The 12,299-nt window shown below is 41.5% G+C and overlaps 1 protein-coding gene across 1 annotated transcript in view; it reads left to right on the top strand.

Moving 5' to 3' along the window:
* The window catches only part of LOC147707940 (nephrocan-like), a 153,937-nt gene extending 142,383 nt beyond the window's left edge, over positions 1 to 11,554 (top strand). The window contains exon 3 of the mRNA XM_086925260.1: positions 11,104 to 11,554. Within this exon, the coding sequence (XP_086781386.1) occupies positions 11,104 to 11,554 (451 nt within the window). The remainder of the gene's footprint in view (positions 1 to 11,103) is intronic.
* The last annotated feature ends 745 nt before the right edge of the window (positions 11,555 to 12,299 follow it).

Below are 12,299 nucleotides of genomic sequence, written 5' to 3'. Positions count from 1 at the left end.
CGGGTGCAGTGTACTGCAGTTTACATTGGCGTATTGTGCACCAGCGAGAAAAGCTTTTAATTTTGTGATAGCCCTACCACCAGCCCTTCTTCAAATCCTCTCAACATTTCTTTTTCTCAGCCTTAACATCCCATTGACTACACTCAGATAGGCTGACCAGTCACAAGGGGAGGGCTGGACCAAGCTTAAAAGTTGTTTCTTCCTGTTTTGAATAGGGCAGTGAGCAATGCTGGTGAATTGTGGGCTGCAAGCAGCAGTTTACAATCACTCAAGAAGAAATGTATCAATAAGACGTTTATGTGATTAGTTTCATTATTAAATCATAAATCTCCACACCCCTCTCTCCATCAACATGGTACACTACCTGGTGTAATTTCCTCACTTTAATGAATGGTCACAAAAGTTGGGCACATGCCCATGTGATAATCTGTCAATTGATGGTGTACTCTTTGTAATGTTTTCTGATGTTTTTATGACTGGCCTAGAACTAGTTTTATTAAGTATTTACTAAGGAGATACTTGTTCAGAAATTGTGTTCCTGCATTTACTTTTCTTCAGTAACTATTATCAGTCAAAGTATGTTCTGCCATTTACAGCTATTTATGCCATGTCTAGTGCATTAGGAAATACTTTGATCACTGAGCAGTCTGCCACAGAGTGGGCGTTGAAATACTGTCTTTTAAATATTTATGCTTTTATTACGCCAATCAGAATAAAGCTTTTAAATTAATGAATTCAGGTAGAGACTTATATTAAAATCACATAGGAAATAATGTTAAAATGTATGTATGTATTTATGTATATATATTTAAGAAATATATATACATTTTATTTAATGTTAATTTTATATATATTCATTGAAAAAAACATAGGTTTCAGACATTTTATAGTTAGGAATTAGCATTTAAAAAACCTTAGAAATTCACCGAAAAAACCATAGGTTTTAGGGGTGTTATAGTTAGTTGGACATTTCATTCGTACAAAATCATTGAAATTCCCACGTCATGTCATGAATAATGTAATATGTGACATCATCAGCAGTGTATTGCGGGCGCACGAGTTATAGTTAGTACAACTAACTATAAAGTGGGAATTTTAATGGTTTTGTACGAGTGAAATGTCCAACTAACTATAACACCCCTAAAACCTATGTTTTTTTCAGTGAATTTCAAAGGTTTTTTTAAATGCTAATTCTTAACTATAACATGTCTGAAACCTATGGTTTTTTCAGTTATTTTCATAGGTTTTTTTAAATGCTAATTCCTAACTCTTAACAAGCCTCAAACCTATGGTTTTTTCAGTGAATTCCAAAAATTCCTAACTATAACATGTCTGAAACCTATGTTCCTTTCAGTGAATTTCAAAGGTTTTGTAAATGACAATTTTTAAATGTATTTATTGTTATTTTTATTTTTTTATACTGATTTTGTACATTTTTTTAAACAGTTTATTTTTTACATATTTTATTTTTTAAATTACATTATAATTACATTATACATTACATTACAAAATATACTTTCTCGGAATGAATTACTTTCGTTTAAATACTTTGCAAATAGGCAATAGACTTTTAAGTACAGTAGTTACAGTTGTTGCAATGGGCAACTCAATTTCAAACACAATGCAACATTGAGGTCAATGTGAATTTCTAGTTAAATGTAATTAATTACTTTTTGGATTACTTTTCTAACCACAGGTCTGGATCCTAAATTTAGTCCTGAGACATCACCTGTAAACAGTTGAGTAAAAGCGTTTTGGTTACAGTAGTGATTTTTAAGGAATTTTATTGTATTTTAAAAGATGACAGAAACTTTTTCACATAGAATCACCAATGTTATCCTATGGGAGGAAATTCACTTATCAGGTAAGTAGTGTTAACATTACTTTTTCTTACTCAGTGGTGGATACTGGTTCCAGCACGGGTGCATCTCCCGTAAACAGTCGAAAGAATGCGTTTAAGGCATACAGGCAATTTTTAAGGAATATTTTTAGTTTGTGAAAATAGACACTTAGAAACTTTTTGGGTGAAAACCACACAATGGATTCCTATGGAAGGAAATACAAGTTACTGGTAAGTTCGGTTAGAATTACTTTTCAGGATCAGTACTGGGCTCAAAGAAGCAGCACTGAGGTAACTCCTGATAACAGGTGGGTAAATCGGAATTCGTAGTTCTGCTGATTTTATAGGAATTTTTTAAAGTTCAAAAACTCTACACTTAGAAGAATTTCCAAGTAAAACCAGTCAGTGTTTGCCTATGGAAGGAAATTCAAGTAACTGGTAAGTACACAATTAGAATTACTTTTCATGATCAGTACTGGGCTCAAAGATGCAGCACCGACGTCTCTCCTGATAACAGGTGAGTAAATCGGATTTCGTAGTTCAGCTGACTTTAGAGGAATATTTGTACGTTTCAAAAATCAACACTATAACTTTTCTGCTGAAAACCACACAATGGATTCCTATGGAAGGAAATACAAGTTACTGGTAAGTACGCTTAGAATTACTTTTCAGGGTCAGTGCTGGGTTAAAAGATGCAGCACTGGGTTCTCTCCTGATAACAGGTGAAAAAATCGGAATTCGTAGTTCGGCTGATTTCTCACGAATATTTGTACGTTTCAAAAATCAACACAATAACTTTTCTGCTGAAAACCACACAATGGATTCCTATGGAAGGAAATACAAGTTGCTGGTAAGCACCCTTAGAATTACTTTTCAGGGTCAGTGCTAGGCTAAAAGATGCCGCATTGGGTTCTCTCCTGATAACAGGTGAGAAAATCAGAATTCGTAGTTCGGCTGATTTTACAGGAATATTTGTACGTTTCAAAAAAACAACACAAAGCCCGCCCGCCACCCTAGCGGTAAACGGGACCATCCGCCTTAAGGGCGGGGTCCCGGGTCCCGCAGGGGGCCCCCAGAGTGAAGTCCGCCTGCCTTCATGCTGCAACGGAAAGGCATTGTAAAATGCCCATAATAATATGGCTGGCGGTGTCTGATAGACACCACCACCATATTATTACTTTTCCGCCCGGGGCGCAAGGCGACCGGGGCGGAAAAGCGGCGGACGGTCTTTCCGTCAGCTGAGGTCCCCCACCATACTAATATGGCGGGGAGGGGAAACGAGGGATGATGGCGGGCGTGGCCACCGCCAGCCTGGCGGGGGCAATCCACCCGACATCATACTGGACCCCTTAGAAACTTTTCTGCTGAAAATCACACAATGGATTCTTATGGAAGGAAATACAAGTTACTGTAAGTATGCTTAGAATTACTTTTCAGGGTCAGTGCTGGGCTAAAAGATGCCGCACTGGGTTCTCTCCTGGTAACAGGTGAGTAAATCGGAATTCGTAGTTGGGCTGATTTTACAGGAATATTTGTACAATGGTGAAGGAAGGGGCTGGGCCTGAGTTGACATGTGTGCAAACACGCCCTGTGGCGCGTTTTAAGTTGCAGGATTAAGTGCCCTTGAATACTGAGGTCCCCTGGGGGCCAACTAGCCCACCAGGTACCTCTAGTATGCGCCAGGGGGCTGCGTTGCAGAGAGGTGTTCTGAGGCCACGCCCCTTTTTACAACACTCTGCAACGCAGCTCCGTGGCACTTACTGGAGGTACCTGGTGGGCTAGTTGGCCCCAGGGACCCTCAGTATTGATACAGAATTAATTCCCCAACTTAAACCGTGCCTCCGGACGTGTTTGCACACATGTGAACTCAGGCCCCGCCCCTCCCTTCACCACTGTGCAAACGAGCCCCATGGCGCGTTTTAAGTTGGGGGATTAACTCCCCTTGAATCTTGAGAGTCCCTGGGGTGCAGCTAGCCCACCAGCTACCTCCAGTAAGCGCCACAGAGCTGCGTTGCAGAGAGGTGTAAAAAGGGGCGTGGCCTCAGAACACCTCTCTGCAATGCTGGCACATACTGGAGGTACCTGGTGGGCAAGTTGGCCCCCAGGGACCCCCAGTATTCAAGGGGAATTTGTTACCCATCTGAAAACGCACCAGAGGGGCGCGTTTGCAGAGTGGTGCAAAAAGGGGGTGTGGCCTCTGGCCGCGATCCCTTTTTTTTTTTTTTTTTTTTTTAAGAAGGGGGGCTGTGTAGCCCCCCTTCTTTTTCAAATTTTTTGGCCCTGGGGACCCCATCCCTCAGGGCCTGCCCCCAATTTGTTTTCTTTTTAATTAAACTATTTGGAAGGGTACCCTGTGGCCCCCTCATGCGGCCATAGTTTGCCCCGGGGACCCCAACCCCCGGGGCATGCGCCTTTTTACAAAAAAGAAATTATTAGGAGGGGGCTGCCTTGCCCCCCTCCTGGGCCACTTTTGGCCCCGGGGACCCCATCCCCCGGGGCCGGACCTTTTTTTATTTTTATTTTATTTAATTTTTTGGGGAGGGGAGCCACGTGGCCCCCCTCCTGGGCCACTAATAGCCCTGGGTGCAGCATCCCCCGGGGCTGGCCCACTCTGTTGGGGACCGTGGGGGGTTCCCAATCCCCCCACCGTCCCAGCTGGCTCCCCGCATCTGCTAACATGCTGCTCCCCATGTGGAAAAGCAATCTGCTTTCCTATTTGGAATAGAAAGCAGGTTTCCTTGCTCTCGTTTCCAAATAGCAAAGCAGTTTGCAATGGCAGGGTGGGAGCCGCGAGGATCCCGCCCTGCCTTGCAAACAGCAATGTCCCGGGGATGGGCACCCCGGGACACTGCAGGAGCCGGCCCTGGGGGGTGGCGGTTCCCAGGGCCATAGAGGGCTCCAGGACAGGGTTTGCGCGGCCCCCTCCCACATTTTTTAGAATGTGGGAGGTGGCGGGTGGCGGTCCCTAGGGCTGGGGGACCTCAGAGCCCCTCTACCCAATTTTCTTAAGCCCTGGGGGTGGCAGTGTCCGGGGCTGGGTGGGCCTGAGAGCCCCCCACCCATTTGTTTGAAGCCCTGGGGGGGTGGCGGTCCCCAGGGCTGCGGGGGGCCCATGAGCCCCTGCATACATTAAAATCTTGCCCAGAGGGTGGCGGTCCCTGGGGCTGGGGGGACCTCAGAGCCCCCCACCCAATTTTCTTATGCCCCGGGGGTGGCAGTCCCCGGGGCTGGGGGGTCTGAGAGCCCCACACCCATTTGTTTGAAGCCCCGGGGGTGGCGGTCTCAGGGATGCGGGGGGCCCGTGAGCCCCCGAATACATTCAGTTCTTGCCCCGGATGTGGTGGTCCCCGTGGCTGCGGGGGGGCCCGTAACCCCCCCGCATACATTAAAATCGAGCCCTGGGGGGTGGCGGTCCCCGGGGCTGGGGGGGCCTCAGAGCCCTCCTGTTCAAATTTTTAAGCCCGGGGGTGGCGGTCCCCGGGGCTGGGGGGGGGGTCTGAGAGCCCCCCCACCCATTTTGAATAAGCCCGGGGGGGTGGTGGTCCCCGGGGCAGTGTGGGGGGGATTGGGACTATTTTTTCAATAATGCCCCCGGGATTTGCCCCCTCCGGGCGCAAATTAACATTTTTACCGCGGGAGACCGCATTTCTTTTTTTTTATATCGCTAGGATGCGCGGATCCTACGCGCATCCCGCGATTTTCTTTTAACAAAAAAAAAATTGGGGGGGCCCTGAGCAGGCCGAGGGGGTCAGAGTGTGTCTACCGTGCCCCCTTTTCGCGTTTTTCGCGTTTTTTGTTTGTTTTCTTGTGCCTCGGTTCTACCGAGGCACAAGATGGCTGCCAACAGTTGTCAGCCAATTAGCATTCAGCTCCTGCACGGCAGGGTGCTTTTATGCAGCGCCTAGGGTACGTGGATAGTACGCGGATCCACCGCGCCCATAAAAATATATGTACTTTTAACTGTCATTTTCTCAGGAACTACTGAACAGATTTACACCAAATAAGCAAAAGGCACGAGTCTGAACTGAGAACTAACTCTTTGCCAAATTTGGTGTAATTCCGTCCAGCCGTTCGGGCTGTAGCCGTGGCTAAAGGTCCTATGGGAAATTGCATGGGGAAAACACATTTTGGGACCCCCTTTTTTCTCGGCCTCCGCTTGACCAATCACCCCCAAACTTTCAGGGAAGGAGCGGAACTGAGCTGGCCAAACGTTTTGAAAATTTTGCGCAGATTCATCAATCGGCGCCAAAGTTATTTATCAATAGAATGTTGAGGATTTCCTATGCATAATAGGCCCTAACCATAACACTACCTACTGGCCAGTAGGTAATATATATATGGCGGAGGTGCGGGCGAAATAAAATAGCTTCAGCACTACTTTTGGGTCTGCATCCTTTCTTGCTTGAAAAGCGGATTTGGGAACGGAGTTCAGATATATATCAAAAAGAATTGCCCCCAACGGATGAGACCCACACAGGTTAGTATTGCTCCAATTTATTTGAGAGCTGCAGCATTAACAGAGCAGTCTTTGAAGCGTTTTCGCAGGCCGACGCGTTTGGGGCTCTGCCCTTCTTTCGAGGCCATTCCAAATCATTTTGCTGGCAAAAAGGTGCACTATACCTTCCAAAATGATAACGTCCCCAGTGGGTGTGGCCGCTCGCACGGCCTTGTGGTATCTGGAGTGCTCCCACAGTTTATTCCTCTTGTGAGGTGTCGTGCAAAAGTGATTAAATATATATATCATTAATGAATAATGTTTATCAGTTTTTAATAGACCTTTTAAAATTAAAAATACATTTACTTTAATTATTTTGTAAAAATGTCAACTAATTCTATACATAACGTTTAGTATTTATTAATACATATTAAATGCTAATAAACATTTTAAAAATGTTATTGTGGGTTGGATTCTTTTAAAATAAATCTTTAAATAAAATTATACATAAATTCAATATTTTCAAATTATTTAATTTGTAATACACATTTGAGATAATAGTGTTGTAACATTTTTAATTTGTTCAAGGTGTAGAAACAATATATGAAATTATTTTCTATTAATATTTACCATTAAAATATTTTTCTTACATTTTTATAAATTTCAATAAACCTTTTCACTTTTCCCTGTACTTTACAATGGGGAGTTTGCCTTACCTGTGTCAGAGACACTACCTAGGTCTAATAAGTTACTAGCAGTACCTTTACACTCATAATGTTGGTTTCAGTCCCTGCTTTCATGGGGTGTGGAGATTTATTTATTAAACTTTGGGGTAACTTTATGCTCGGACATTGTGAATTGCCAAAGTAGGACAGTTACAACAAAGTGTAAAAGTAAACTTATATTTGAATAAATCTATACATGTAAATTTACCTTTGTGAATAGGGTTCTGAATGTCTCACATCTAAGCATTAACAAGGTCATTTTATGTTTGGTGGGATAGAAGGTCCCTTCTCTTACAAACTGGCAGTCTACCACCCCATTTAGCGATGGGAAACCAGTGACGGTTCACTGGTGGAGCTGTAAAACACTGGTGTTCCAGGTATGCAATAACTAGGAGCAGCCTATACGCTATAGGGCCTTCATTGCCAGTGCCCATTCTATCATCCAAGGTATGGTTGATCTGGGAAGGCAAAAGCAATAGTGGCCTGACCCACAGGGAGAAAACTTCTCACGGGTGGATAGTGCCATTGTTATTTTCCCCTTGGGGATTTAATTTCTGAAATACAAAAGAGAATGATAAGCAAGCTGCAGTAACATGGCAGCCTTCTTGATCTTAGGTTTTACTGAAATGCACATTTGGTAAAACAGTCCCTTCCATGCAGGCAAGAATTTTTAAAGCAGGAGAATTGTTACTTGCTGGTTGCATAGTGGTGAATGTTTCTGTTGTACAGGTCCACCCCAATCTAAATCTTGTCTAATGCCTCCTCTCACCTCTGTCCTCCCACAAACTGGATCTCTCAATTTCTCAATAAACATATTACAGAGTGACCCTGAAACCATATGTATTTTATGAGGCAGACTAGGGCCCAGCTTTACTTACACTTTGCACCAGGTTGGTGTAATGTTTGTAATGCAAACTCTGCCAAAAGTGTTCTGATAGTATTACTTTCCAATGTAATTCAGGATTTTTGTTGGAATGTTAGTGGGTACTGCATGGGTAGTTCTTGGCATTCCCATGCAAGCACCCATGGGTTTTGGTGCAAATCCCTATTTACAAGCCATTGTGACAAGGATTTGTGCCAAACCCTTAAGCTTCCAAGCAAGCGTAACAGATGAGAAATGCTTTAAGTTCTCCAAAGTTTTGAAACTTTGTATGCATGCTGCATTGTACAGCACACACGCAAACTGGGAAAAGTATTAAAGCATAGTTTTTATAATGGAAGGTTCTCCTTCCAGTACAAAATCTATCCTTGACGGAACACACTGTAGTGCAAGGGGGTGTGCATTGGTGCGAGGCAGCCTAGAGTTTACCAGCACTGGGAAAGAGAAAATAGCACAATATTTTAGTAGCTATGCCGTTGTTTTTCACTCACGCATTCACGTAGCGTAGTACATCAACTTTGTTTGCTGTGCTGCTTTGCATCCTATTTAGTACGTTTGTCTACTGGTTTTTCACAATTCAATACTATCTGTACATTTGCAACACATCCTACGTTGAAAGAAGCAATAAAAAGGACCAGAAACAGTCTGATACCAATTTAGGGAGGACATAGTCTAAGGGACTGGGTATATATTGACACTGAAGCTCAGAACCTTTTCACTCATGAGGTTTGTGACATTGAGGTACCTACCTCAATCCATTCACAAGATCCCTTTGTCATATGGGCATGAGTTGGTGGAAGTTCACAAGAGCGGACTCCTGCTGTAGTGACCTGCATAATTAACTCACAAACTGTAGACATCTTTGAATGGGACAGAGAGTGTATTGCTAGGGAGACTAAAGGCCTTATTAGGAGTGCTAAGTGTATGTGTTGTAACAGAAGTAGCTCATATCTCATGAGTTGCGGAGATGTTATTGCACCCAGTTAATACTGGGACTGGGATATAAAGGTAACTTTTGAATAATTTGCACTTTTGATTAAATGTTCTACTTTTGGCATTTCATAAAATCTTAGAGTAAGTTACTACTGAAGTAGTAAGTTCAGCCCTGCATACTGATACTGCAACACATCGTCCCATAGAAAATAATGGAGTTAAGGATCTCAAATAAAACCCCACCGGAAATAATTATATATACAATAAAAATTATTTAACTTAGTTAAAAGTATAAAATAAAATAATGTAATAATAAATAAATGTATAATAGTACATATTTATTATTTTGAGTTAAAAAATGTATGTAACAATAATTTTATTAAATAATACTAAATTAATTTAAATTAACTCCATACATAACTTTTAATAATGATTAATGTATATTATTTATTTTACTTAAGTGGGAATGCATTTGTTTAATTTAAAATTTGGAAAACATAATTTTAATTTAATATATTTTCAATAATCAAAAACATTTTTAAAAATAAGTTAATAGTGCTGTAGCATTTTTTTGTTCGCCATATAAAACAAATATATGAAATGAGTTTATATTGATATTCAATATAAAAAATGTTTTTTGTTTTTTTTGGATTCGACTTGTTGTGGCTAACTGGGACACAGCACGACAATGGGAACTGGACAATCCACCGTCATGGAAAAGGGGATTGGATTGGTGCATCACTAGGGAACAACCGATTTACAAAAACTCAAAGATGCCCCTAAAAACACATGAAAATATGGGGTTCATGGGCATCCTACAGAGGCATCACTATCAACAGGACTAATCTATCTGGGGCACTATTCGACAACAAAATACAGACCTTCAATAGACCAGGTCTGCAAACACCCACTAATACGCATATTTAAATATTTTATTTGGGATACGGTGAAAGGGTGCAGGATCTAAGGAATATACTGCCATTGCTGTACAGTCATTAAGTCACAGTTAATTATTTCTGCTGCAAAAAACAAGAAATGATGTTATAAAAAATATATTTTAATATTTATGTTTGAATTAAATATTCATTTTTTTTCTCATTATACTTCACCATTGGAAGGCTCCACAGTTGGGGTAGATATCTGCACATGGCGACATAAAAGGGACATTTTAAAAGTGTGTTTAACTATAAAATAAATATTACAAGTATTTTTATGTTAAATATTGATGTAAATTGATTTTGGGCTCCAATTTTTATCATTAATTTGCCAATCAATTTAGACTTTGTTTTAGCATCTGAGGTAAATTTCAGATTTTATTGTTCATTTTATTTAGCCTTAAAAAATTAGTTCTTATCTGGTCCATTCCAAACCTTTTTTAGGTATGGGTTTTGACAGCACACATCTTAAACAGACCTGTTCCTAACAATATACATTGAATGGGCTTAGGGACCACCCCTTTCAACAATTGGCTTTCTTCAATCAGCCTCTTTCAGCCACTGGATTGAGGCATTGTCAGACTTGTCTTGGCGTAGTCCAGTGGATCAGTCCTCTTTCACCTAACGCTATTGGTTTTTTGGGCACATCCTTCTTCCTTCATGCAAGTGTTTGCTTTAAGCTACAAGAGGGTCTACTTGACAACTATAGACCCTATAGCCCTCTCTGTCTCCTCCTGTGCATCCTTTCCCTGTGTCTCGCAATAATGTGCTGATGTTGCCTCCGTACGGACATTCAAACAAGAACTACTGGTTTTGTTAATGCTAGTTTTCAGAGGGGCACTGGTTGTACTCATCTTCCCATATCTTTGTCTTTTAATCTTAAAATAAATAAATATTTCTATTTTTTTACGTTCAAATTTTTGTATCTCGAGGTAACTGACAAGAAAAAAGTGACAAGTCATCGTTAGAAGTTAACCATATGATTTAATTACAGGAAACTTCTGATATCAAAACTGGCATGATGTAAAAAAAAGACATGTATAGAAATAATTGACCTGAACAAAATGTTCTTCTTCACTACAGATATCGAATTGCTTGGCTCATTGTTTTCTAAGTTGTAGCAAGGCGTCAGTCAGGCCAATCGAAAATAGGGCATATTTTCCCTGGCCTATGGATTTTGACCCGCCTTGAACTTGGGGTTGCACTTGGGGAGCGCCGAATTTCACCTCTTGTCGGGAAAGGTCATCATGACTTGAGCCCCTGAAAAGATTCACCATGTGATAGCCTCCTTCCTATTCTACTGTTAGCGACTGATTTGCTTTCAATATTAAAATTATTCGTATTTTATTTTTCAGACTTCCTGATACACTAGCAAGGCTGGATTTGAAAGGCAACTATATCGAGGAAATCGAGGAACAGGAGCTGAAGCACCTAAAGCAATTACAGGTCTTAAACCTACGAAACAACAAGATTTCTGCTTTGGACCGCAAGGTGCTCGAGTGTTTACCTCGTCTCAGGCATCTGTACTTGGATGGGAACCCCTGGAACTGCACGTGCGACTTGTTGAAAGTGAAAAAACTCCTGACAGAGAAAGGATTGGACGTGAAGAGCGGGCAGTGCGCCCACCCGGAGGAATGCCAAGGGGAGACCTGGATGTCTTCTCGAAGGATCCTGCAGCACTGCGAGCAGCTGTACTACTACGTCAGCAAGAAAGGGAAAGAGGACAGGAAGCCCGCGAAGGGCCACGTGCAGGAAACGGTCAGAGCCCAGGTGGAGGACGACGAAGAGGATTATGACATAGACTGAGCGGGCACAATTCAGGTGCTCTATTCATCTGAACTTGCATTTCTATTGCCCGTTATGAATATTTATATGTTTGTGGGTGAAATGAAGTATATAAATTCACGACTCAACAGATTTTACTCGCTTTTGGACAGTAAAACAAAGCAATTTGTTGGCCACAGCACTTCTAAAGATTTTTCTGTTTAATAGTGTATCACCTCTATTTAACCCCATTGTCCAACTACTACTTTTTCTGCGTCTTCATTCTCCCATTTTTTTGTTAAATTCTTAATCCGAACTCACTGGAAAAAACATAATTTTTGTTTTAGAACTAAAGACAACAAACACCGTTTTTTTTGTTTTAAAGATTTTTCTAATTTAAACAGTGGAATCAAGCTGTGCAATTCCATTTGCAGCTCAAAATAGAGGTACAAAGTGAGCCCTCTAAACGGCAATACCTCAAAATAAAATACAAAATGTTAGTGCTCCTGCTGCTACTGTATGTTTCAGATGCATTTAAGTTAACATAATACCGCCCAGTGCACATCAGAGCTATCACTGCTATTCTGTTTCTTTGGGGCAGGTTGGGGATTGGTGTTGGTGGTGCTATTTTTCACTTACAGCACTAACAGGTTTTATGTCAAATTTACGGGTACAAAATATCTATCTGCTACAATACTGACTGTAGAATATATATCATTCTATTGTCAAGGTAAGTATATATAGGCAAGTGTAGATTCACTATTCTTAACTCTACATCTACTTAGAT

The sequence above is a fragment of the Lissotriton vulgaris genome, chromosome 6 (genome assembly GCF_964263255.1).
Source record: "Lissotriton vulgaris chromosome 6, aLisVul1.2, whole genome shotgun sequence".
NCBI lineage: Eukaryota > Metazoa > Chordata > Amphibia > Caudata > Salamandridae > Lissotriton > Lissotriton vulgaris.
This window is presented reverse-complemented; position numbering and strand designations above follow the sequence as displayed.